The sequence below is a fragment of the Oncorhynchus clarkii genome, chromosome 2, assembly GCF_045791955.1.
Source record: "Oncorhynchus clarkii lewisi isolate Uvic-CL-2024 chromosome 2, UVic_Ocla_1.0, whole genome shotgun sequence".
NCBI lineage: Eukaryota > Metazoa > Chordata > Actinopteri > Salmoniformes > Salmonidae > Oncorhynchus > Oncorhynchus clarkii.
In genome coordinates, this window is record NC_092148.1 from 8,488,548 (window position 1) to 8,516,157 (window position 27,610).

Below are 27,610 nucleotides of genomic sequence, written 5' to 3' on the forward strand. Positions count from 1 at the left end.
AACCTGGCAGCCGTGGCGTGTATAACCTGGTGTGTATAACCTGGCTGCCGTGGTGTGTATAACATGGCTGCCGTGGTGTGTACAACCTGGTGTGTATAACCTGGCTGCCGTGGTGTGTATAACCTGGCTGCCGTGGTGTGTATAAACTGGCTGCCGTGGTGTGTATAAACTGGCTGCCGTGGTGTGTATAACCTGGCTGCCGTGGTGTGTATAACCTGGCGTCTATAACCTGGCTGCTGTGGCGTGTATAACCTGGCTGCCGTGGTGTGTATAACCTGGCTGCCGTGGTGTGTATAACCTGGCTGCTGTGGCGTTAATAACCTGGTTGCCATGGTGTGCATAACCTGGCTGCCTGTGGTGTCTATAACCTGGCTGCCGTGGTGTGTACAACCTGGCGTGTATAAACTGGTTGCCGTGGTGTGTATAACCTGCCGTGTATAACCTGGCTGCCGTGGCGTCTATAACCTGGCAGCCGTGGCGTGTATAACCTGGTGTGTATAACCTGGCTGCCGTGGTGTGTATAACATGGCTGCCGTGGTGTGTACAACCTGGTGTGTATAACCTGGCTGCCGTGGTGTGTATAACCTGGCTGCCGTGGTGTGTATAACCTGGTGTGTATAACCTGGCTGCCGTGGTGTGTATAAACTGGCTGCCGTGGTGTGTATAACCTGGCTGCCATGGTGTGTATAACCTGGCTGCCATGGTGTGTATAACCTGGCTGCCGTGTTGGCTGCCGTGTTGTGTGTTGTCTATTACCTGGCTGCTGTGGTGTCTAGCCTGGTATCTATAACCTGGCTGCCGTGGTGTCTATAACCTGGCTGCCGTGGTGTGTATAACCTGGCTGCCGTGGTGTGTATAACCTTGTGTCTATAACCTGGCTGCCGTGGCGTTAATAACCTGGTGTCTATAACCTGGCTGCCTGTGGTGTCTATAACCTGGCTGCCGTGGTGTGTACAACCTGGCGTGTATAACCTGGCTGCCTGTGGTGTCTATAACCTGGCTGCCTGTGGTGTCTATAACCTGGCTGCCGTGGCGTGTATAACCTGGCTGCCGTGGCGTGTATAACCTGGCTGCCGTGGCGTGTATAACCTGGCTGCCGTGGCGTGTATAACCTGGCTGCCGTGGCGTGTATAACCTGGCTGCCGTGGTGTGTATAACCTGGTGTCTATTACCTGGCTGCTGTGGTGTCTAACCTGGTGTCTATAACCTGGCTGCCTGTGGTGTGTATAACCTGGCTGCCGTGGTGTGTATAACCTGGCTGCCGTGGCGTTAATAACCTGGTGTCTATAACCTGGCTGCCTGTGGTGTCTATAACCTGGCTGCCATGGTGTGTATAACCTGGCGTCTATAACCTGGCTGCCGTGGTGTGTATAACCTGGCTGCCGTGGTGTGTATAACCTGGCGTGTATAACCTGGCTGCCGTGGTGTGTATAACCTGGCTGCCGTGGTGTGTATAACCTGGTGTGTATAACCTGGCTGCCGTGGTGTGTATAAACTGGCTGCCGTGGTGTGTATAACCTGGCTGCCATGGTGTGTATAACCTGGCTGCCATGGTGTGTATAACCTGGCTGCCGTGTTGTGTATAACCTGGTGTCTATTACCTGGCTGCTGTGGTGTCTAACCTGGTATCTATAACCTGGCTGCCGTGGTGTCTATAACCTGGCTGCCGTGGTGTGTATAACCTGGCTGCCGTGGTGTGTATAACCTTGTGTCTATAACCTGGCTGCCGTGGCGTTAATAACCTGGTGTCTATAACCTGGCTGCCTGTGGTGTGTATAACCTGGCTGCCGTGGTGTGTATAACCTGGCTGCCGTGGTGTGTACAACCTGGCGTGTATAACCTGGCTGCCTGTGGTGTCTATAACCTGGCTGCCTGTGGTGTCTATAACCTGGCTGCCGTGGCGTGTATAACCTGGCTGCCGTGGCGTGTATAATCTGGCTGCAATGGCGTGTATAACCTGGCTGCCGTGGCGTGTATAACCTGGCTGCCGTGGCGTGTATAACCTGGCTGCCGTGGCGTGTATAACCTGGCTGCCGTGGCGTGTATAACCTGGCTGCCGTGGCGTGTATAACCTGGCTGCCGTGGCGTGTATAACCTGGCAGCCGTGGCGCGTATAACCTGGCTGCCGTGGCGTGTATAACCTGGCTGCCGTGGCGTGTATAACCTGGCTGCCATGGCGTGTATAACCTGGCTGCCATGGCGTGTATAACCTGGTGTCTATTACCTGGCTGCTGTGGTGTCTAACCTGGTGTCTATAACCTGGCTGCCTGTGGTGTGTATAACCTGGCTGCCGTGGTGTGTATAACCTGGTGTCTATAACCTGGCTGCCGTGGCGTTAATAACCTGGTGTCTATAACCTGGCTGCCTGTGGTGTCTATAACCTGGCTGCCATGGTGTGTATAACCTGGCGTCTATAACCTGGCTGCCGTGGTGTGTATAACCTGGCGTGTATAACCTGGCTGCCGTGGTGTCTATAACCTGGCTGCCGTGGTGTGTATAACCTGGCTGCCGTGGTGTGTATAACCTTGTGTCTATAACCTGGCTGCCGTGGCGTTAATAACCTGGTGTCTATAACCTGGCTGCCTGTGGTGTCTATAACCTGGCTGCCGTGGTGTGTACAACCTGGCGTGTATAACCTGGCTGCCTGTGGTGTCTATAACCTGGCTGCCTGTGGTGTCTATAACCTGGCTGCCGTGGCGTGTATAACCTGGCTGCCGTGGCGTGTATAATCTGGCTGCAATGGCGTGTATAACCTGGCTGCCGTGGCGTGTATAACCTGGCTGCCGTGGCGTGTATAACCTGGCTGCCGTGGCGTGTATAACCTGGCTGCCGTGGCGTGTATAACCTGGCTGCCGTGGCGTGTATAACCTGGCTGCCGTGGCGTGTATAACCTGGCAGCCGTGGCGCGTATAACCTGGCTGCCGTGGCGTGTATAACCTGGCTGCCGTGGCGTGTATAACCTGGCTGCCATGGCGTGTATAACCTGGCTGCCATGGCGTGTATAACCTGGTGTCTATTACCTGGCTGCTGTGGTGTCTAACCTGGTGTCTATAACCTGGCTGCCTGTGGTGTGTATAACCTGGCTGCCGTGGTGTGTATAACCTGGTGTCTATAACCTGGCTGCCGTGGCGTTAATAACCTGGTGTCTATAACCTGGCTGCCTGTGGTGTCTATAACCTGGCTGCCATGGTGTGTATAACCTGGCGTCTATAACCTGGCTGCCGTGGTGTGTATAACCTGGCGTGTATAACCTGGCTGCCGTGGTGTGTATAACCTGGCTGCCATGGTGTGCATAATCTGGCTGCCATGGTGTGTATAACCTGGTGTCTATAACCTGGCTGCCATGGTGTCTGTAACCTGGCTGCCGCGGTGTCTGTAACCTGGCTGCCGCGGTGTCTGTAACCTGGCTGCCGCGGTGTCTGTAACCTGGTTGCCGTGGTGTCTATAACCTGGCTGCCGTGGTGTGTATAAACTGGCTGCCGTGGTGTGTATAAACTGGCTGCCGTGGTGTGTATAACCTGGCTGCCGTGGTGTGTATAACCTGGCGTCTATAACCTGGCTGCTGTGGCGTGTATAACCTGGCTGCCGTGGTGTGTATAACCTGGCTGCCGTGGTGTGTATAACCTGGCTGCTGTGGCGTTAATAACCTGGTTGCCATGGTGTGCATAACCTGGCTGCCTGTGGTGTCTATAACCTGGCTGCCGTGGTGTGTACAACCTGGCGTGTATAAACTGGTTGCCGTGGTGTGTATAACCTGCCGTGTATAACCTGGCTGCCGTGGCGTCTACAACCTGGCAGCCGTGGCGTGTATAACCTGGTGTGTATAACCTGGCTGCCGTGGTGTGTATAACATGGCTGCCGTGGTGTGTACAACCTGGTGTGTATAACCTGGCTGCCGTGGTGTGTATAACCTGGCTGCCGTGGTGTGTATAAACTGGCTGCCGTGGTGTGTATAAACTGGCTGCCGTGGTGTGTATAACCTGGCTGCCGTGGTGTGTATAACCTGGCGTCTATAACCTGGCTGCTGTGGCGTGTATAACCTGGCTGCCGTGGTGTGTATAACCTGGCTGCCGTGGTGTGTATAACCTGGCTGCCGTGGTGTGTATAACCTGGCTGTTGTGGCGTTAATAACCTGGTTGCCATGGTGTGCATAACCTGGCTGCCTGTGGTGTCTATAACCTGGCTGCCGTGGTGTGTACAACCTGGCGTGTATAAACTGGTTGCCGTGGTGTGTATAACCTGCCGTGTATAACCTGGCTGCCGTGGCGTCTATAACCTGGCAGCCGTGGCGTGTATAACCTGGTGTGTATAACCTGGCTGCCGTGGTGTGTATAACATGGCTGCCGTGGTGTGTACAACCTGGTGTGTATAACCTGGCTGTCGTGGTGTGTATAACCTGGTGTGTATAACCTGGCTGCCGTGGTGTGTATAAACTGGCTGCCGTGGTGTGTATAACCTGGCTGCCATGGTGTGTATAACCTGGCTGCCATGGTGTGTATAACCTGGCTGCCGTGTTGGCTGCCGTGTTGTGTGTTGTCTATTACCTGGCTGCTGTGGTGTCTAGCCTGGTATCTATAACCTGGCTGCCGTGGTGTCTATAACCTGGCTGCCGTGGTGTCTATAACCTGGCTGCCGTGGTGTGTATAACCTTGTGTCTATAACCTGGCTGCCGTGGCGTTAATAACCTGGTGTCTATAACCTGGCTGCCTGTGGTGTCTATAACCTGGCTGCCGTGGTGTGTACAACCTGGCGTGTATAACCTGGCTGCCTGTGGTGTCTATAACCTGGCTGCCTGTGGTGTCTATAACCTGGCTGCCGTGGCGTGTATAACCTGGCTGCCGTGGCGTGTATAACCTGGCTGCCGTGGCGTGTATAACCTGGCTGCCGTGGCGTGTATAACCTGGCTGCCGTGGCGTGTATAACCTGGCTGCCGTGGTGTGTATAACCTGGTGTCTATTACCTGGCTGCTGTGGTGTCTAACCTGGTGTCTATAACCTGGCTGCCTGTGGTGTGTATAACCTGGCTGCCGTGGTGTGTATAACCTGGCTGCCGTGGCGTTAATAACCTGGTGTCTATAACCTGGCTGCCTGTGGTGTCTATAACCTGGCTGCCATGGTGTGTATAACCTGGCGTCTATAACCTGGCTGCCGTGGTGTGTATAACCTGGCTGCCGTGGTGTGTATAACCTGGCGTGTATAACCTGGCTGCCGTGGTGTGTATAACCTGGCTGCCGTGGTGTGTATAACCTGGTGTGTATAACCTGGCTGCCGTGGTGTGTATAAACTGGCTGCCGTGGTGTGTATAACCTGGCTGCCATGGTGTGTATAACCTGGCTGCCATGGTGTGTATAACCTGGCTGCCGTGTTGTGTATAACCTGGTGTCTATTACCTGGCTGCTGTGGTGTCTAACCTGGTATCTATAACCTGGCTGCCGTGGTGTCTATAACCTGGCTGCCGAGGTGTGTATAACCTGGCTGCCGTGGTGTGTATAACCTTGTGTCTATAACCTGGCTGCCGTGGCGTTAATAACCTGGTGTCTATAACCTGGCTGCCTGTGGTGTGTATAACCTGGCTGCCGTGGTGTGTATAACCTGGCTGCCGTGGCGTTAATAACCTGGTGTCTATAACCTGGCTGCCTGTGGTGTCTATAACCTGGCTGCCATGGTGTGTATAACCTGGCGTCTATAACCTGGCTGCCGTGGTGTGTATAACCTGGCTGCCGTGGTGTGTATAACCTGGCGTGTATAACCTGGCTGCCGTGGTGTGTTTAACCTGGCTGCCGTGGTGTGTATAACCTGGTGTGTATAACCTGGCTGCCGTGGTGTGTATAAACTGGCTGCCGTGGTGTGTATAACCTGGCTGCCATGGTGTGTATAACCTGGCTGCCATGGTGTGTATAACCTGGCTGCCGTGTTGTGTATAACCTGGTGTCTATTACCTGGCTGCTGTGGTGTCTAACCTGGTATCTATAACCTGGCTGCCGTGGTGTCTATAACCTGGCTGCCGTGGTGTGTATAACCTGGCTGCCGTGGTGTCTAACCTGGTATCTATAACCTGGCTGCCGTGGTGTGTCTATAACCTGGCTGCCGTGGTGTGTATAACCTTGTGTCTATAACCTGGCTGCCGTGGCGTTAATAGCCTGGTGTCTATAACCTGGCTGCCTGTGGTGTCTATAACCTGGCTGCCGTGGTGTGTACAACCTGGCGTGTATAACCTGGCTGCCTGTGGTGTCTATAACCTGGCTGCCTGTGGTGTCTATAACCTGGCTGCCGTGGCGTGTATAACCTGGCTGCCGTGGCGTGTATAATCTGGCTGCAATGGCGTGTATAACCTGGCTGCCGTGGCGTGTATAACCTGGCTGCCGTGGCGTGTATAACCTGGCTGCCGTGGCGTGTATAACCTGGCTGCCGTGGCGTGTATAACCTGGCTGCCGTGGCGTGTATAACCTGGCTGCCGTGGCGTGTATAACCTGGCAGCCGCGGCGCGTATAACCTGGCTGCCGTGGCGTGTATAACCTGGCTGCCGTGGCGTGTATAACCTGGCTGCCATGGTGTGTATAACCTGGTGTCTATTACCTGGCTGCTGTGGTGTCTAACCTGGTGTCTATAACCTGGCTGCCTGTGGTGTGTATAACCTGGCAGCCGTGGTGTGTATAACCTGGTGTCTATAACCTGGCTGCCGTGGCGTTAATAACCTGGTGTCTATAACCTGGCTTCCTGTGGTGTCTATAACCTGGCTGCCATGGTGTGTATAACCTGGCGTCTATAACCTGGCTGCCGTGGTGTGTATAACCTGGCGTGTATAACCTGGCTGCCGTGGTGTGTATAACCTGGCTGCCATGGTGTGCATAATCTGGCTGCCATGGTGTGTATAACCTGGTGTCTATAACCTGGCTGCCGCGGTGTCTGTAACCTGGCTGCCGCGGTGTCTGTAACCTGGCTGCCGCGGTGTCTGTAACCTGGCTGCCGCGGTGTCTGTAACCTGGTTGCCGTGGTGTCTATACCCTGGCTGCCGTGGTGTGTATAAACTGGCTGCCGTGGTGTGTATAAACTGGCTGCCGTGGTGTGTATAAACTGGCTGCCGTGGTGTGTATAACCTGGCTGCCGTGGTGTGTATAACCTGGCGTCTATAACCTGGCTGCTGTGGCGTGTATAACCTGGCTGCCGTGGTGTGTATAACCTGGCTGCCGTGGTGTGTATAACCTGGCTGCCGTGGTGTGTATAACCTGGCTGCTGTGGCGTTAATAACCTGGTTGCCATGGTGTGCATAACCTGGCTGCCTGTGGTGTCTATAACCTGGCTGCCGTGGTGTGTACAACCTGGCGTGTATAAACTGGTTGCCGTGTTGTGTATAACCTGCCGTGTATAACCTGGCTGCCGTGGCGTCTATAACCTGGCAGCCGTGGCGTGTATAACCTGGTGTGTATAACCTGGCTGCCGTGGTGTGTATAACATGGCTGCCGTGGTGTGTACAACCTGGTGTGTATAACCTGGCTGCCGTGGTGTGTATAACCTGGCTGCCGTGGTGTGTATAACCTGGCGTGTATAACCTGGCTGCCGTGGTGTGTATAACCTGGCTGCCATGGTGTGCATAATCTGGCTGCCATGGTGTGTATAACCTGGTGTCTATAACCTGGCTGCCATGGTGTCTGTAACCTGGCTGCCGCGATGTCTGTAACCTGGCTGCCGCGGTGTCTGTAACCTGGCTGCCGCGGTGTCTGTAACCTGGCTGCCGCGGTGTCTGTAACCTGGTTGCCGTGGTGTCTATAACCTGGCTGCCGTGGTGTGTATAAACTGGCTGCCGTGGTGTGTATAACCTGGCTGCCGTGGTGTGTATAACCTGGCTGCCGTGGTGTGTATAACCTGGCTGCCGTGGTGTGTATAACCTGGCGTCTATAACCTGGCTGCTGTGGCGTGTATAACCTGGCTGCCGTGGTGTGTATAACCTGGCTGCCGTGGTGTGTATAACCTGGCTGCCGTGGTGTGTATAACCTGGCTGCTGTGGCGTTAATAACCTGGTTGCCATGGTGTGCATAACCTGGCTGCCTGTGGTGTCTATAACCTGGCTGCCGTGGTGTGTACAACCTGGCGTGTATAAACTGGTTGCCGTGGTGTGTATAACCTGCCGTGTATAACCTGGCTGCCGTGGCGTCTATAACCTGGCAGCCGTGGCGTGTATAACCTGGTGTGTATAACCTGGCTGCCGTGGTGTGTATAACATGGCTGCCGTGGTGTGTACAACCTGGTGTGTATAACCTGGCTGCCGTGGTGTGTATAACCTGGCTGCCGTGGTGTGTATAACCTGGTGTGTATAACCTGGCTGCCGTGGTGTGTATAAACTGGCTGCCGTGGTGTGTATAACCTGGCTGCCATGGTGTGTATAACCTGGCTGCCATGGTGTGTATAACCTGGCTGCCGTGTTGGCTGCCGTGTTGTGTGTTGTCTATTACCTGGCTGCTGTGGTGTCTAGCCTGGTATCTATAACCTGGCTGCCGTGGTGTCTATAACCTGGCTGCCGTGGTGTGTATAACCTGGCTGCCGTGGTGTGTATAACCTTGTGTCTATAACCTGGCTGCCGTGGCGTTTATAACCTGGTGTCTATAACCTGGCTGCCTGTGGTGTCTATAACCTGGCTGCCGTGGTGTGTACAACCTGGCGTGTATAACCTGGCTGCCTGTGGTGTCTATAACCTGGCTGCCTGTGGTGTCTATAACCTGGCTGCCGTGGCGTGTATAACCTGGCTGCCGTGGCGTGTATAACCTGGCTGCCGTGGCGTGTATAACCTGGCTGCCGTGGCGTGTATAACCTGGCTGCCGTGGCGTGTATAACCTGGTGTCTATTACCTGGCTGCTGTGGTGTCTAACCTGGTGTCTATAACCTGGCTGCCTGTGGTGTGTATAACCTGGCTGCCGTGGTGTGTATAACCTGGCTGCCGTGGCGTTAATAACCTGGTGTCTATAACCTGGCTGCCTGTGGTGTCTATAACCTGGCTGCCATGGTGTGTATAACCTGGCGTCTATAACCTGGCTGCCGTGGTGTGTATAACCTGGCTGCCGTGGTGTGTATAACCTGGCGTGTATAACCTGGCTGCCGTGGTGTGTATAACCTGGCTGCCGTGGTGTGTATAACCTGGTGTGTATAACCTGGCTGCCGTGGTGTGTATAAACTGGCTGCCGTGGTGTGTATAACCTGGCTGCCATGGTGTGTATAACCTGGCTGCCATGGTGTGTATAACCTGGCTGCCGTATTTTGTATAACCTGGTGTCTATTACCTGGCTGCCGTGGTGTGTATAACCTGGTGTGTATAACCTGGCTGCCGTGGTGTGTATAAACTGGCTGCCGTGGTGTGTATAACCTGGCTGCCATGGTGTGTATAACCTGGCTGCCATGGTGTGTATAACCTGGCTGCCGTGTTGGCTGCCGTGTTGTGTGTTGTCTATTACCTGGCTGCTGTGGTGTCTAGCCTGGTATCTATAACCTGGCTGCCGTGGTGTCTATAACCTGGCTGCCGTGGTGTGTATAACCTGGCTGCCGTGGTGTGTATAACCTTGTGTCTATAACCTGGCTGCCGTGGCGTTTATAACCTGGTGTCTATAACCTGGCTGCCTGTGGTGTCTATAACCTGGCTGCCGTGGTGTGTACAACCTGGCGTGTATAACCTGGCTGCCTGTGGTGTCTATAACCTGGCTGCCTGTGGTGTCTATAACCTGGCTGCCGTGGCGTGTATAACCTGGCTGCCGTGGCGTGTATAACCTGGCTGCCGTGGCGTGTATAACCTGGCTGCCGTGGCGTGTATAACCTGGCTGCCGTGGCGTGTATAACCTGGTGTCTATTACCTGGCTGCTGTGGTGTCTAACCTGGTGTCTATAACCTGGCTGCCTGTGGTGTGTATAACCTGGCTGCCGTGGTGTGTATAACCTGGCTGCCGTGGCGTTAATAACCTGGTGTCTATAACCTGGCTGCCTGTGGTGTCTATAACCTGGCTGCCATGGTGTGTATAACCTGGCGTCTATAACCTGGCTGCCGTGGTGTGTATAACCTGGCTGCCGTGGTGTGTATAACCTGGCGTGTATAACCTGGCTGCCGTGGTGTGTATAACCTGGCTGCCGTGGTGTGTATAACCTGGTGTGTATAACCTGGCTGCCGTGGTGTGTATAAACTGGCTGCCGTGGTGTGTATAACCTGGCTGCCATGGTGTGTATAACCTGGCTGCCATGGTGTGTATAACCTGGCTGCCGTATTTTGTATAACCTGGTGTCTATTACCTGGCTGCTGTGGTGTCTAACCTGGTATCTATAACCTGGCTGCCGTGGTGTCTATAACCTGGCTGCCGTGGTGTGTATAACCTGGCTGCCGTGGCGTTAATAACCTGGTGTCTATAACCTGGCTGCCTGTGGTGTCTATAACCTGGCTGCCGTGGTGTGTACAACCTGGCGTGTATAACCTGGCTGCCTGTGGTGTCTATAACCTGGCTAACTGTGGTGTCTATAACCTGGCTGCCGTGGCGTGTATAATCTGGCTGCCGTGGTGTGTATAACCTGGCTGCCGTGGCGTGTATAACCTGGCTGCCGTGGCGTGTATAACCTGGCTGCCGTGGCGTGTATAACCTGGCTGCCGTGGCGTGTATAACCTGGCTGCCGTGGCGTGTATAACCTGGCTGCCGTGGCGTGTATAACCTGGCTGCCGTGGCGTGTATAACCTGGCTGCCGTGGCGCGTATAACCTGGCAGCCGTGGCGCGTATAACCTGGCTGCCGTGGCGTGTATAACCTGGCTGCCGTGGCGTGTATAACCTGGCTGCCATGGTGTGTATAACCTGGTGTCTATTACCTGGCTGCTGTGGTGTCTAACCTGGTGTCTATAACCTGGCTGCCTGTGGTGTGTATAACCTGGCTGCTGTGGCGTTAATAACCTGGTTGCCATGGTGTGCATAACCTGGCTGCCTGTGGTGTGTATAACCTGCCGTGTATAACCTGGCTGCCGTGGCGTCTATAACCTGGCAGCCGTGGCGTGTATAACCTGGTGTGTATAACCTGGCTGCCGTGGTGTGTATAACATGGCTGCCGTGGTGTGTACAACCTGGTGTGTATAACCTGGCTGTCGTGGTGTGTATAACCTGGTGTGTATAACCTGGCTGCCGTGGTGTGTATAAACTGGCTGCCGTGGTGTGTATAACCTGGCTGCCATGGTGTGTATAACCTGGCTGCCATGGTGTGTATAACCTGGCTGCCGTGTTGGCTGCCGTGTTGTGTGTTGTCTATTACCTGGCTGCTGTGGTGTCTAGCCTGGTATCTATAACCTGGCTGCCGTGGTGTCTATAACCTGGCTGCCGTGGTGTGTATAACCTGGCTGCCGTGGTGTGTATAACCTTGTGTCTATAACCTGGCTGCCGTGGCGTTAATAACCTGGTGTCTATAACCTGGCTGCCTGTGGTGTCTATAACCTGGCTGCCGTGATGTGTACAACCTGGCGTGTATAACCTGGCTGCCTGTGGTGTCTATAACCTGGCTGCCTGTGGTGTCTATAACCTGGCTGCCGTGGCGTGTATAACCTGGCTGCCGTGGCGTGTATAACCTGGCTGCCGTGGCGTGTATAACCTGGCTGCCGTGGCGTGTATAACCTGGCTGCCGTGGCGTGTATAACCTGGCTGCCGTGGTGTGTATAACCTGGTGTCTATTACCTGGCTGCTGTGGTGTCTAACCTGGTGTCTATAACCTGGCTGCCTGTGGTGTGTATAACCTGGCTGCCGTGGTGTGTATAACCTGGCTGCCGTGGCGTTAATAACCTGGTGTCTATAACCTGGCTGCCTGTGGTGTCTATAACCTGGCTGCCATGGTGTGTATAACCTGGCGTCTATAACCTGGCTGCCGTGGTGTGTATAACCTGGCTGCCGTGGTGTGTATAACCTGGCGTGTATAACCTGGCTGCCGTGGTGTGTATAACCTGGCTGCCGTGGTGTGTATAACCTGGTGTGTATAACCTGGCTGCCGTGGTGTGTATAAACTGGCTGCCGTGGTGTGTATAACCTGGCTGCCATGGTGTGTATAACCTGGCTGCCATGGTGTGTATAACCTGGCTGCCGTGTTGTGTATAACCTGGTGTCTATTACCTGGCTGCTGTGGTGTCTAACCTGGTATCTATAACCTGGCTGCCGTGGTGTCTATAACCTGGCTGCCGAGGTGTGTATAACCTGGCTGCCGTGGTGTGTATAACCTTGTGTCTATAACCTGGCTGCCGTGGCGTTAATAACCTGGTGTCTATAACCTGGCTGCCTGTGGTGTGTATAACCTGGCTGCCGTGGTGTGTATAACCTGGCTGCCGTGGCGTTAATAACCTGGTGTCTATAACCTGGCTGCCTGTGGTGTCTATAACCTGGCTGCCATGGTGTGTATAACCTGGCGTCTATAACCTGGCTGCCGTGGTGTGTATAACCTGGCTGCCGTGGTGTGTATAACCTGGCGTGTATAACCTGGCTGCCGTGGTGTGTTTAACCTGGCTGCCGTGGTGTGTATAACCTGGTGTGTATAACCTGGCTGCCGTGGTGTGTATAAACTGGCTGCCGTGGTGTGTATAACCTGGCTGCCATGGTGTGTATAACCTGGCTGCCATGGTGTGTATAACCTGGCTGCCGTGTTGTGTATAACCTGGTGTCTATTACCTGGCTGCTGTGGTGTCTAACCTGGTATCTATAACCTGGCTGCCGTGGTGTCTATAACCTGGCTGCCGTGGTGTGTATAACCTGGCTGCCGTGGTGTGTATAACCTTGTGTCTATAACCTGGCTGCCGTGGCGTTAATAGCCTGGTGTCTATAACCTGGCTGCCTGTGGTGTCTATAACCTGGCTGCCGTGGTGTGTACAACCTGGCGTGTATAACCTGGCCGCCTGTGGTGTCTATAACCTGGCTGCCTGTGGTGTCTATAACCTGGCTGCCGTGGCGTGTATAACCTGGCTGCCGTGGCGTGTATAATCTGGCTGCAATGGCGTGTATAACCTGGCTGCCGTGGCGTGTATAACCTGGCTGCCGTGGCGTGTATAACCTGGCTGCCGTGGCGTGTATAACCTGGCTGCCGTGGCGTGTATAACCTGGCTGCCGTGGCGTGTATAACCTGGCTGCCGTGGCGTGTATAACCTGGCAGCCGCGGCGCGTATAACCTGGCTGCCGTGGCGTGCATAACCTGGCTGCCGTGGCGTGTATAACCTGGCTGCCATGGTGTGTATAACCTGGTGTCTATTACCTGGCTGCTGTGGTGTCTAACCTGGTGTCTATAACCTGGCTGCCTGTGGTGTGTATAATCTGGCAGCCGTGGTGTGTATAACCTGGTGTCTATAACCTGGCTGCCGTGGCGTTAATAACCTGGTGTCTATAACCTGGCTGCCTGTGGTGTCTATAACCTGGCTGCCATGGTGTGTATAACCTGGCGTCTATAACCTGGCTGCCGTGGTGTGTATAACCTGGCGTGTATAACCTGGCTGCCGTGGTGTGTATAACCTGGCTGCCATGGTGTGCATAATCTGGCTGCCATGGTGTGTATAACCTGGTGTCTATAACCTGGCTGCCATGGTGTCTGTAACCTGGCTGCCGCGGTGTCTGTAACCTGGCTGCCGCGGTGTCTGTAACCTGGCTGCCGCGGTGTCTGTAACCTGGCTGCCGCGGTGTCTGTAACCTGGTTGCCGTGGTGTCTATAACCTGGCTGCCGTGGTGTGTATAAACTGGCTGCCGTGGTGTGTATAAACTGGCTGCCGTGGTGTGTATAAACTGGCTGCCGTGGTGTGTATAACCTGGCTGCCGTGGTGTGTATAACCTGGCGTCTATAACCTGGCTGCTGTGGCGTGTATAACCTGGCTGCCGTGGTGTGTATAACCTGGCTGCCGTGGTGTGTATAACCTGGCTGCCGTGGTGTGTATAACCTGGCTGCTGTGGCGTTAATAACCTGGTTGCCATGGTGTGCATAACCTGGCTGCCTGTGGTGTCTATAACCTGGCTGCCGTGGTGTGTACAACCTGGCGTGTATAAACTGGTTGCCGTGGTGTGTATAACCTGCCGTGTATAACCTGGCTGCCGTGGCGTCTATAACCTGGCAGCCGTGGCGTGTATAACCTGGTGTGTATAACCTGGCTGCCGTGGTGTGTATAACATGGCTGCCGTGGTGTGTACAACCTGGTGTGTATAACCTGGCTGCCGTGGTGTGTATAACCTGGCTGCCGTGGTGTGTATAACCTGGCGTGTATAACCTGGCTGCCGTGGTGTGTATAACCTGGCTGCCATGGTGTGCATAATCTGGCTGCCATGGTGTGTATAACCTGGTGTCTATAACCTGGCTGCCATGGTGTCTGTAACCTGGCTGCCGCGGTGTCTGTAACCTGGCTGCCGCGGTGTCTGTAACCTGGCTGCCGCGGTGTCTGTAACCTGGCTGCCGCGGTGTCTGTAACCTGGTTGCCGTGGTGTCTATAACCTGGCTGCCGTGGTGTGTATAAACTGGCTGCCGTGGTGTGTATAAACTGGCTGCCGTGGTGTGTATTACCTGGCTGCCGTGGTGTGTATAACCTGGCTGCCGTGGTGTGTATAACCTGGCGTCTATAACCTGGCTGCTGTGGCGTGTATAACCTGGCTGCCGTGGTGTGTATAACCTGACTGCCGTGGTGTGTATAACCTGGCTGCCGTGGTGTGTATAACCTGGCTGCTGTGGCGTTAATAACCTGGTTGCCATGGTGTGCATAACCTGGCTGCCTGTGGTGTCTATAACCTGGCTGCCGTGGTGTGTACAACCTGGCGTGTATAAACTGGTTGCCGTGGTGTGTATAACCTGCCGTGTATAACCTGGCTGCCGTGGCGTCTATAACCTGGCAGCCGTGGCGTGTATAACCTGGTGTGTATAACCTGGCTGCCGTGGTGTGTATAACATGGCTGCCGTGGTGTGTACAACCTGGTGTGTATAACCTGGCTGCCGTGGTGTGTATAACCTGGCTGCCGTGGTGTGTATAACCTGGTGTGTATAACCTGGCTGCCGTGGTGTGTATAAACTGGCTGCCGTGGTGTGTATAACCTGGCTGCCATGGTGTGTATAACCTGGCTGCCATGGTGTGTATAACCTGGCTGCCGTGTTGGCTGCCGTGTTGTGTGTTGTCTATTACCTGGCTGCTGTGGTGTCTAGCCTGGTATCTATAACCTGGCTGCCGTGGTGTCTATAACCTGGCTGCCGTGGTGTGTATAACCTGGCTGCCGTGGTGTGTATAACCTTGTGTCTATAACCTGGCTGCCGTGGCGTTTATAACCTGGTGTCTATAACCTGGCTGCCTGTGGTGTCTATAACCTGGCTGCCGTGGTGTGTACAACCTGGCGTGTATAACCTGGCTGCCTGTGGTGTCTATAACCTGGCTGCCTGTGGTGTCTATAACCTGGCTGCCGTGGCGTGTATAACCTGGCTGCCGTGGCGTGTATAACCTGGCTGCCGTGGCGTGTATAACCTGGTGTCTATTACCTGGCTGCTGTGGTGTCTAACCTGGTGTCTATAACCTGGCTGCCTGTGGTGTGTATAACCTGGCTGCCGTGGTGTGTATAACCTGGCTGCCGTGGCGTTAATAACCTGGTGTCTATAACCTGGCTGCCTGTGGTGTCTATAACCTGGCTGCCATGGTGTGTATAACCTGGCGTCTATAACCTGGCTGCCGTGGTGTGTATAACCTGGCTGCCGTGGTGTGTATAACCTGGCGTGTATAACCTGGCTGCCGTGGTGTGTATAACCTGGCTGCCGTGGTGTGTATAACCTGGTGTGTATAACCTGGCTGCCGTGGTGTGTATAAACTGGCTGCCGTGGTGTGTATAACCTGGCTGCCATGGTGTGTATAACCTGGCTGCCATGGTGTGTATAACCTGGCTGCCGTGTTGTGTATAACCTGGTGTCTATTACCTGGCTGCTGTGGTGTCTAACCTGGTATCTATAACCTGGCTGCCGTGGTGTCTATAACCTGGCTGCCGTGGTGTGTATAACCTGGCTGCCGTGGCGTTAATAACCTGGTGTCTATAACCTGGCTGCCTGTGGTGTCTATAACCTGGCTGCCGTGGTGTGTACAACCTGGCGTGTATAACCTGGCTGCCTGTGGTGTCTATAACCTGGCTAACTGTGGTGTCTATAACCTGGCTGCCGTGGCGTGTATAATCTGGCTGCCGTGGCGTGTATAACCTGGCTGCCGTGGCGTGTATAACCTGGCTGCCGTGGCGTGTATAACCTGGCTGCCGTGGCGTGTATAACCTGGCTGCCGTGGCGTGTATAACCTGGCTGCCGTGGCGTGTATAACCTGGCTGCCGTGGTGTGTATAACCTGGCTGCCATGGTGTGCATAATCTGGCTGCCATGGTGTGTATAACCTGGTGTCTATAACCTGGCTGCCATGGTGTCTGTAACCTGGCTGCCGCGGTGTCTGTAACCTGGCTGCCGCGGTGTCTGTAACCTGGCTGCCGCGGTGTCTGTAACCTGGCTGCCGTTGTGTCTGTAACCTGGTTGCCGCGGTGTCTGTAACCTGGCGTGTATAACCTGGCTGCCGTGGCGTGTATAACCTGGCTGCCGTGGCATGTATAACCTGGCTGCCGTGGCGTGTATAACCTGGCTGCCGTGGTGTGTATAACCTGGCTGCCGTGGTGTGTATAACCTGGCTGCCGTGGTGTGTATACCTGGCTGCCGTGGTGTGTATAACCTGGCTCTCGTGGTGTCTGTAACCTGGCTGCCGTGGTGTGTATAACCTGCTGTCTATAACCTGTCTGCCGTGGCGTCTATAACCTGGCTGCCGTGGCGTGTATAACCTGGCGTCTATAACCTGGCTGCCGTGGTGTGTATAACCTGGTGTGTATAACCTGGCTGCCATGGTGTGTATAACCTGGCTGCCATGGTGTGTATAACCTGGCTGCCATGGTGTGTATAACCTGGCTGCCATGGTGTGTATAACCTGGCTGCCATGGTGTGTATAATCTGGTTTCCATGGTGTGTATAACCTGGCTTCCATGGTGTGTATAACCTAGTGTCTATAACCTGGCTGCCTGTGGTGTGTATAACCTGGCTGCCGTGGCGTTAATAACCTGGTGTCTATAACCTGGCTGCCTGTGGTGTCTATAACCTGGCGTGTATAACCTGGCTGCCGTGGTGTCTATAACCTGGCTGCCTGTGGTGTCTATAACCTGGCGTGTATAACCTGGGTGCCGTGATGTCTATAACCTGGCTGCACGTGGTGTGTAGAACCTGGCTGCCTGTGGTGTCTATAACCTGGTGTCTATAACCTGGCTGCCTGTGGTGTGTATACCCGTGGGCGCATACTCACTGTTCTTGCTGTGTGTGTGACAGTAAGTCTCCTGGCTGTTGTCGTAGTGTGTGTGTCTGCGGTGGAGATGGTGTATGCTTCCAGAGTACGGCGTCTCGTTCTCCTCAACACTGAACTGCTGCTCCCCTCCCAGGACAGGACCACGCCGAGGGAAACTGGGGACAGCACATCACACTCAAACACACAGTCCAGAAACCCAGAACCAGACCAGCACCCTGTTCCACCTTCTTTACTACACAGTGACACCAGTTTTTAAAACCTCTCTGGTACACAGGGGAGGGCAGCTCATGGAAACCACATTTGATAACTTTCTATGAGCCCATCTTCCCCAATTAAGGTACAATCAGCCACCTGTGCTTTGGAAGTCTGTGTGTGGTGTGTATAGCACATCATTTTAACAGTCATTCAGTGTGTGTGTGTGTACATTATTCAACTTCAGTGAAGGAGTTTAATTAAGCAGTGCGTTTAATCAACAAGGCTGTAGCAACCAATCTAAGGCTGGTTGTGATAAGAGTAACAATTTTAAGGCAACAGGAAGGAATGTTGAGCATGGAGAGGATGTAAACACAATCAGCATTAACACAGGTAAACAAGGCCATCAGAGCCATTCTATTGATCTATGGGGGGTTGATTAAGCTGAGTCAGAACCCCTCACACACAACATTCATGCAGCAATAGACGCAAGACTTCCATGACATGCTATTGTAATGTAATGTATATATTGTAATGTATATATTGTAATGTATATATTGCTGATATGAATTTAACAAGAACATTTTCCTTCATCGTTTAGCTGAGATTTCCAAAGTAGCCATATTCCCCTTCAGATGTAATGTACAACCATGTGATCCCTAGTTAAAGCAGTTTATGATGACACAGACTACTTCACACACACTCAAATGATTGGCATCTTACATTCAAACAATGAATCCTGAGCTAGGATAACTTTTTAAAACAAATTATTTGGCTTGCTCTAAAAGGATTTGGCTAAAAGCAAATCTACCTGCTAACTGGGCAGAAAATTAATGTTGTGGTATGATTGTTTTGTAAAGCATAAACGGAATTTCAATCTTACCCAGTCACATTTGAGGACTTTGTAGCATTCAGCCACTAAAGTATCAACAACAATTACATGAACTAACAAGACATCATCAAACATCATGGTCCAATCCACTAGGAGACAGATCTCTCTATGGTGTCTGTGTTTAAAGTCTCTCTCTTTCTGTTCGGAGTCTCTGTCTCCACAGCATGGTGGTGGTGGTGGTGATCTGATGGAGAAGACACATGGTAGACAAGGCTGGTGTGTAATGATGGTGATGAGGATGATGTATTTTGGTCCATAAGTCCACAACCAGAGTGTTTCTCTGTCTCTCTCTGTCTTCTGTATTCCAGTTGTCTCGTATGCATATGTGTTAGAGTTTAGATTTAGAGGTGGGTTTGGGACAGGGTCCTGGGACAGGGCTGTAGAGGTTAGGGTGGAGGGGTCAGAGTGCAGTCATGACCTTGTCTCTGTACACCACACTGATGGATCCTGGGAAAGACCCGCTGGACCTCTCTGGTACTGACCGATGACTGGGCTCTTGACTCACTGCTACTGCAGCAGGCGCTCTGGACATGGGAAATGACACGGTACGCATACACAGACACGGTAAGCATACACACACACACACACACACACACACGCACACACACAGCCTGTCTAAATGATGCAACACATGAATGATGTAACAGTGATATGATGTGAAAGAGACATTCAAAAAGAAAAAGATAGCGGAGATACCCGACAGAGAAAGAGAGCACCTCTGAAATGAGAGAACTCTGGGGGCTAGGGGGACTCACTATACACCATTAAGAAGACAAGTCTTACCAATGTCTGTCTGTCTGTCTGTGTCTCACCTGTGCGGGGATGTGTGTCCTGAGTGTTGTAGGTAGATGGGGGGTGTGAGGGCTGGGTGCCAAGGCTCATGGGCTATAGGGATGTTACGCTGGTACTGAACAGAGATAGATGGAGAAAAAGACTGAGAAAATAATATTCAGTTGAATATTGCAGGTGCATTGCCATGGTAATCAGTCACAAAGGTATCCACTGACGTTTTCTTCTTTAACCTTCATATCCATGAGGAACCATTGTGTGTGTGTGTGTGTGTGTGTCTTACTGGGTGTAGACTAGGTTCGGGGCTGGTGTGGGCGCTGAAACAGAACAATATAACTGCTCAATAAGATCACATTTACATACAGATCATTAATCAAAACATATCTGTCATTTCCATACATTGTTATAAAATGTACATCTTGCTCATTACCATAGTGCTCTTTAACATGAATAGAGGCGTAACATTCAACTCCTCCAGAAAGAACTCACACCACTGGACTTTCTCCACTTGTGTTACAGACGGAATTAGAAAATTGATTAAATATGCTCACCGGCCTACATAAAACATCTCATAATGTCCAAGTGGAATTATGCTTTCAGAAATGTTTACAAATGAATTACAAATCAAGAGCTGAAATGTCTTGAGTCAATAAGTATTCAACCCCTTAGTTTTGGCAAGCCAAAATAAATTCAGAAGTAAAAATGTGCTTAACATGTAAACTAAGTTGCATGGACTCACTGTGTGATAATAATATATATTTTAATGACTACCTCATCTCTGTAGCCCACAAATACAGATGGTTGTAAGGTCCCTCAGTCGAGCAGTGAATTTCAAACAGATTCAACCACAAAGACCAGGGAGGTTTTACAATGCGGGTATGCTTGTAAGCAAAGGAAAAATCCTAAAGGAAAACCTGGTCAGTCTGCTTTCTACCAAACACTGGGAGATGAATTCACCTTTCAGCAGGACAATAACCTAAAACCAAATCTATACTGGAGTTGCTTACCAAGACAGTGAATGTTCCTGAGCGGCCGAGTTATAGTTTTAACTTAAATCTGCTTGAAAATCTATGGCAAGACCTGAAAGTGAAAATGGTCGTCTAGCAATGATCAACAACCAAGTTGACAGCGCTTGAAGAATTTAGAAAAAAATATATAAATAGGCAAATGTTGCACAATCCAGGTGTGGAAAGCTCAGACTTACCCAGAAAGACTGTAATCGCTGCCAAAGGTGATTATAAAATGTATTGACTCAGGTGGTTGAATACTTATCTTAACATTAGTGTTTTTTTTATTTTTTTTATTTTTTTTTACAAATGTCAGCATTTTTCTTCCACTTTGACATTAGTATATTTTGTGTAGATCGTTGACAGGAAGTTACAATTAAATCCATTTAATCTCACTTTGTAACAACAGAATGTAGAAGAAGGTCAAGGGGTGTGAATACTTTCTAAGGGCTCTGTACATGCTTGGTTGTCCTGTGCTCTCAGGGACCCACCTGATATGTGGTGGTTTGGCTGGAGAGAGGGCTGTAGAGAGAGAGAAAGCCAGGTTACATCAGGTCAGTGAATCAAGCACAGGAGAATTGACATGGGAAACTGCCTGTATGGGTGTTTTACTGTATGGGGGAACTGGGAGCTGTAGGGATGTAGGGTATATGCTATAGTGTGTACTGGGGAGAATATACCAACCCTTGCCACCCAGTGAGTGAGTGCGAGACGGGTATCTCTTGCTGGGTCGCCTCTCAAACGTACTGGCCCTCCTCAGCCTCCCTCCGTGGGTCGCCTGGTACTCAGTCTTTCCACTGAGTAGGAGAGAGAGAACACTTTAAAGGGATACTTCAGGATTTTGGCAGTGAGTCAGATTAACTCGTTGATACCATTTTTATGTCACTGCTGGGAGCTGTAGGGATGTAAAGCTGTAGGGTATAGGCTATAGTGTACTGGGGAGAATATACCAACCCAGTTTAAAGGAATTTGCTAACTAGCGTTAGCATAATTGCTAACTAGCATTAGCACAATGACTAGAAGTCTATGGTAACTACTAGCATGCTAGTAGATATAGACTTCCAATCATGCGCTAATGCCAGTTAGCATTGGCTTGTGAAACTGCTGATTGCATCCATAATTAAGTAAGATGATACATAAAAATGGTATCGTTGAGTCAATCTGACTCTGAGGAAGTAGATAAAGTGCTTCATTGCCAAAACCCCCAAGTTTCCCTTTAACGACGATGAACAGTAGCTGGCATCTCTGTATTTGGCATGTCAGGATGTACAGAACATTTACATGACTCAACATACTGCGTCCCTGTATGTTGGTGATAGATGCCTGGAATATATCTGAAGAGGTCATTTCAGTTTGACATGTAAACAAACGGCATTTCCCTGTAACCATAGCTTCCATCATGTAACCATAGAGACAAAACTTGCATCTCAGATGGCGCACTAGTCCTCAGTTAGTGCACTACTTTTGACCAGAACCCTACCTATTCTCAGAGTGCATCCAACATGGCACTATATTCACTATATAGTGCACCCTAGAACTCTGGTCAAAAGTGGTGCACTATATAGGGAATAGGGTGCTATTTTGGGCACAACCTCTGTTGTAGAGTTGAGTATTGGTGCGAGCCCCACCCACCTGAACCTGAAACGTGATCCAAGGCGTGTGAAGTCACTGCTGGAGGCCTTCCCAGCTGTGGGCTGGCGCAGCCGGAAGAAGGCGTGGCTCTCCACAGCACATTTCCACAAGTGTTTACACGTCTTCGAACTGTCCAACTGGAACACAAAGGTGTGCTCCTGCTCCCGCCCCTAACCACACAACAGCCAATCACAATCAAACACCACTCTGACAAAAGCAGTCCAAATATTTCAATGTCAATGAAATGGTCTCTGCTGTCAAGTCAAAAGGTGAAATAGGGGGCGATCACATTCAAGTGTGTTGCCTGTAAATGTGTGGTGGTGAGAAATGGAAATGGTTTTCTTTGCATATATGAGACACCCTCGGAGAGTGGGGTCATGGGCAGGGGTATTTGTGTATTGCTCACCTGATCATCGTCCTCCGTCACCACTAGGGTGAGTCGACTCTTTTTGAAATCCAGGCGGGTGATCTTGGGCCTGGAACACACACACACACACACACACACAGTTGACATTGCAGACTACGCAGCTGTTTTCAAGAAAATATCAGTGTGTTTTGGAGTGTTCATGTCAAAGTGTGTGTGTGTTTACCAGAAGAAGAGGCCTATCTTGGTGGAGCCCTCAAACACCAGGATGCCAGTGGGAGTCAGACCCAGAGCGTACTCAGCTCCGTCCCTTCCCTGAGGACAACACACAGTCACACACGCTCAGTGCTACTCTACAACATCAAACAGACAACAGCAGCACACACACCAACCTTGACAAAGTGCATGTCCACTCCGTACAGCTCCAGCCATTTACACTTGTTGAGGAAGCTGGTCTCTGCCTGGGATGGATCCGTACCCCTGGGGAAACAAAACCACATGCTCAGTATCTAACACACATACCCTGCCCTCTGGGTGGAATGTCCTCCATATTTATTGCAGTAATCCAGTTCAGATGTACACAACAGATTAGGGCCTAGGGGTTTATCTGGCCAATAGAGAGAGAGAGCGGAACTCAGTAGGGTTTCTCTTTGGTTTCTCGCTTTCACTGGTGTCATGTCAGCTCAGTGAGCCCCAGTGCATGTGTGTGTAATCTGTGTGCGTCATCTAATCTGAGATTGGAGCGATCATACACTAGCAGGGTTAAATACTGCCTGGATTCAATCAAGACGCTCCAGGGATTAATCCCTTGATCCGTCACACAGACAGAGAGATATAGAGAGAGGGTGATTTACATAGGTTTGATACAGCACTAGAAAACACCAGAGTGATACACTCCTCTACCTGCATGATGTTAAAGAGCCAGACATTGTTCATGTGGTTATCACCTGTCCTGTGTTCTTATCCAGACACACCTACAGACTGTTCAGACAGACACCAGAGAAGATGTCCTGTGTTCTTATCCAGACACACCTACATACTGTTCAGACAGACACCAGTGAAGATGTCCTGTGTTCTTATCCAGACACACCTACAGACTGTTCAGACAGACACCAGAGAATATGTCCTGTGTTCATATCCAGACACACCTACAGACTGTTCAGACAGACACCAGTGAAGATGTCCTGTGTTCTTATCCAGACACCTACAGTCTGTTCAGACAGACACCAGAGAAGATGTCCTGTGTTCTTATCCAGACACACCTACAGTCTGTTCAGACAGACACCAGAGAATATGTCCTGTGTTCTTATCCAGACACCTACAGACTGTTCAGACAGACACCAGAGAAGATGTCCTGTGTTCTTATCCAGACACACCTACAGTCTGTTCAGACAGACACCAGAGAATATGTCCTGTGTTCTTATCCAGACACCTACAGTCTGTTCAGACAGACACCAGAGAAGATGTCCTGTGTTCTTATCCAGACACACCTACAGTCTGTTCAGACAGACACCAGAGAAGATGTCCTGTGTTCTTATCCAGACACACCTACAGACTGTTCAGACAGACACCAGAGAAGATGTCCTGTGTTCTTATCCAGACACACCTACAGACTGTTCAGACAGACACCAGTGAAGATGTCCTGTGTTCTTATCCAGACACACCTACAGACTGTTCAGACAGACACCAGAGAATATGTCCTGTGTTCTTATCCAGACACACCTACAGACTGTTCAGACAGACACCAGAGAAGATGTCCTGTGTTCTTATCCAGACACACCTACAGACTGTTCAGACAGACACCAGAGAAGATGTCCTGTGTTCTTATCCAGACACCTACAGACTGTACAGACACCAGAGAATATGTCCTGTGTTCTTATCCAGACACCTACAGACTGTTCAGACAGACACCAGTGAAGATGTCCTGTGTTCTTATCCAGACACCTACAGACTGTTCAGACAGACACCAGTGAAGATGTCCTGTGTTCTTATCCAGACACCTACAGTCTGTTCAGACAGACACCAGAGAAGATGTCCTGTGTTCTTATCCAGACACCTACAGACTGTTCAGACAGACACCAGAGAAGATGTCCTGTGTTCTTATCCAGACACCTACAGACTGTTCAGACAGACACCAGAGAAGATGTCCTGTGTTCTTATCCAGACACCTACAGACTGTACAGACACCAGAGAATATGTCCTGTGTTCTTATCCAGACACACCTACAGACTGTTCAGACAGACACCAGAGAAGATGTCCTGTGTTCTTATCCAGACACCTACAGACTGTTCAGACAGACACCAGAGAATATGTCCTGTGTTCTTATCCAGACACACCTACAGACTGTTCAGACAGACACCAGAGAAGATGTCCTGTGTTCTTATCCAGACACCTAGACTGTTCAGACAGACACCAGAGAAGATGTCCTGTGTTCTTATCCAGACACACCTACAGACTGTTCAGACAGACACCAGAGAAGATGTCCTGTGTTCTTATCCAGACACACCTACAGTCTGTTCAGACAGACACCAGTGAAGATGTCCTGTGTTCTTATCCAGACACCTACAGACTGTTCAGACAGACACCAGTGAAGATGTCCTGTTGGATGGCGCTTTAACTCACCTTAGGTCCACCCACTTGTTAAAGATGTCTGCCTCCATGGTCTCACTCTGTTTGGGTGTGAAGCGAAACTCTGACACCAGCTCAGGAGAATGCTCTACTGGGTCACAGTCCCCCAGCTCACCTACACACACACACACACACACACACACACACACACACACACACACACAAGCACGCACGCACGCGTTATAGTCAGGTGTAAAAGAAACATGAATGCTGATTCCAGAGATACCGTAGTGTGTAAATCATCACCTACTTTGTAAGCAGTAGGCCCCCAGGTCTACTGAGACATCATATGGACACTTCAACCTGGAGGGAGAGAGGAAGGTTCCAGAGCAGAGAGATCACACCACACACACCGCATGCAGCATTACTTCCAACACTGTGTTCGCATGTATGTACAGTGCATTCAGAAAGTATTCAGACCCCTTGACCTTTTCCACATTTTGTTACGCTACAGCCTCATTCTAAAAATGATTTTTTATATTTTTTTTAATAAAAAATGTAAAGTCCTCATCATATCACACACAATACCCCATAATGGCACAGCAAAAACAGATTTGAAACAGTATTAAAAGTATAAATAAACAGAAATAGTATTTTTTACACAAGTATTCACACCCTTTACTCAGTACTTTGTTGAAGCACCTTTGGCAGCGATTACAGCCTTTTCTTGGGTATGACGCTTCAAGCTTGGCACACCTGTATTTGGGGAGTTTCTCCCATTCTTGTCTGCAAATCCTCTCAAGCTCTGCCAGGTTGGATGGGGAGCGTCGCTGCACAGCTACTTTCAGGTCTCTCCAGAGATGTTCAATTGAGTTCATGTCCGGGCTCTGGCTGGGCCACTCAAGGACATTCAGAGACTCGTCCCGAAGCCACTCCTGCGTTGTCTTGGCTGTGTGCTTAGGGTCATTGTCCTGTTGGAAGGTGAACTTTCACCCCAGTCTGAAATCCTGAGCGCTCTGGAACAGGTTTTTATCAAGGATCTCTCTGTCCTTTGCTCCATTCATCTTTCCCTCGATCCTGACTAGTCTCCCAGTCCCTGCCACTGAAAAACATCCCCACAGCATGATACTGCCACCACCATGCTTCACTGTAGGGATGGTGCCAGGTTTCCTCCAGACGTGACGCTTGGCATTCAGGCCAAAGAGTTCAATCTTGGTTTCATCAGACCAGAAAATCTTGTTTCTCATGGTTTGAGAGTTTTTTAGGTGCCTTTTGGCAAAGTCCAAGCAGGCTGACATGTGCCTTTCACTGAGGAGTGGCTTCTGTCTGGCCACTCTACCATAAATAACTGATTGGTGGAGTGCTGCAGAGATGGGAGAACCTTCCAGAAGGACAACCATCTCCACAGAGGAACTGGAGCTCAGTCAGAGTGACCATTAGATTCTCGGTCACCTCCCTGAACAAGGCCCTTCTCCCCTGATTGCTCAGTTTGGCAGAGCGGCCATCTCTCTGAAAAGTCTTGGTTGTTCCAAACTTCTTCCATTTAAGAATGATCGAGGCCACAGTGTTCATGGGGACCTTCAACGCTGCAGACATTTTTTGGTACCCTTCCCCAGATCTGTGCCTTGACACAATCCTGTCTCTGAGCTCTATGGACAATTCCTTCAACCTCATGGCTTGGTTTTTGCTCTGACATGCACTGTCAACTGTGGGAACTTTTATAGACAAGTGTGTGCCTTTCCAAATCATGTCCAATCATTTGAATTTACCACAGGTGGACTCTAATCAAGTCGTAGAAACATCTCAAGGATGATCAATGGAAACAAAATGCACTGGAGCTCAATTTCAAGGTCTCATAGCAAAGGGTCTGAATACTTACGTAAATAAGGCATTTCTGTTTTTTATAAATTTGCAAACATTTCTAAAAACCTGTTATTGCTTTGTCATTAAGAGGAATTTTGTGTAGATTGACAAGGGTAAAAAATAATGTAATTCATTTTAGAATAAGGCTGTAACGTAACAAAATGTGGAAAAATGGAAGGGGTCTCAATACTTTCTGAATGCACTGTGTGTGTGTGTGTGTGTGTGTGTGTGTGTGTGTTGGGGAGGAGAGGTCCTTTTCTTTAAATTAGCAGCCCTCTGATGTTCTGATCCTGTACTTTATTATAGAGCTACACACAGGAGACACGACCCAGATGGAGAGAGAGAATGAGAGACAGAGAGAGTGAGATAGAGGTTTAGTGTGTGTGTGTGTGTGTGTGTGTGGGGAGCTGCTTACTTGCCGGACAGAATGTCTTGTCGAAGCTGCAGCACAAACAGGTACCTGGAACACAGACAAAAGGAGTGAGAATAAAACCACTGATGTAGAATCAATCTTTCTCCCTCTCTCTTTCACACTGACTGACAGACAGTCTTTCTCTCTCTGAAGAGGTCTCAGTCCATTTTGCCTTAATTAGTCTCTTCCCCACTGGACCAAAGTCATTAGCTACACTGCCCCCTTACACCTCTACACTACACCGAGGAGGGGGTGAGATTGTGTGAATGAGACAGTATGTATACGAGAGTGTGTGTGTGTATTCATGTGTGCTAGAGTGTGAGCACACAGCCAGTGGTGGTGTTACCTGGTGAACTCCTCATGTAGGTTATTGGGCTCTGAGGAGTAGAACTTCACCCTGAAAAACAGTCTGTATGGAGGACCATCTGAAAAAAAGAAACAGACCAAGCGAGAGAGATTCAATTAGGCGAAAGAACATAGTCAGGCCAATCTATCATTCTACCACATATTGTATAAAAAAATATATATATATATATTTTTTTATTTTTTTTTATTTATAATTAAAAAACCCTGGGAATACCAGGC

At 50.7% G+C, this 27,610-nt stretch overlaps 1 protein-coding gene across 1 annotated transcript in view; it reads right to left on the reverse strand.

Moving 5' to 3' along the window:
- LOC139420497 (band 4.1-like protein 4B) overlaps positions 1–27,610 on the reverse strand; it is a 60,178-nt gene that overhangs the window by 27,414 nt on the left and 5,154 nt on the right. The window contains exons 4-16 of the mRNA XM_071170708.1: positions 27,372–27,450; positions 27,029–27,073; positions 25,061–25,113; positions 24,805–24,925; positions 22,575–22,662; positions 22,409–22,497; positions 22,225–22,294; positions 21,819–21,988; positions 20,871–20,983; positions 20,678–20,708; positions 19,463–19,496; positions 19,203–19,297; positions 17,307–17,461 (exon numbers count right to left, since the gene is read on the reverse strand). Of these exons, the coding sequence (XP_071026809.1) occupies positions 17,307–17,461; positions 19,203–19,297; positions 19,463–19,496; positions 20,678–20,708; positions 20,871–20,983; positions 21,819–21,988; positions 22,225–22,294; positions 22,409–22,497; positions 22,575–22,662; positions 24,805–24,925; positions 25,061–25,113; positions 27,029–27,073; positions 27,372–27,450 (1,143 nt within the window). The remainder of the gene's footprint in view (positions 1–17,306; positions 17,462–19,202; positions 19,298–19,462; positions 19,497–20,677; positions 20,709–20,870; positions 20,984–21,818; positions 21,989–22,224; positions 22,295–22,408; positions 22,498–22,574; positions 22,663–24,804; positions 24,926–25,060; positions 25,114–27,028; positions 27,074–27,371; positions 27,451–27,610) is intronic.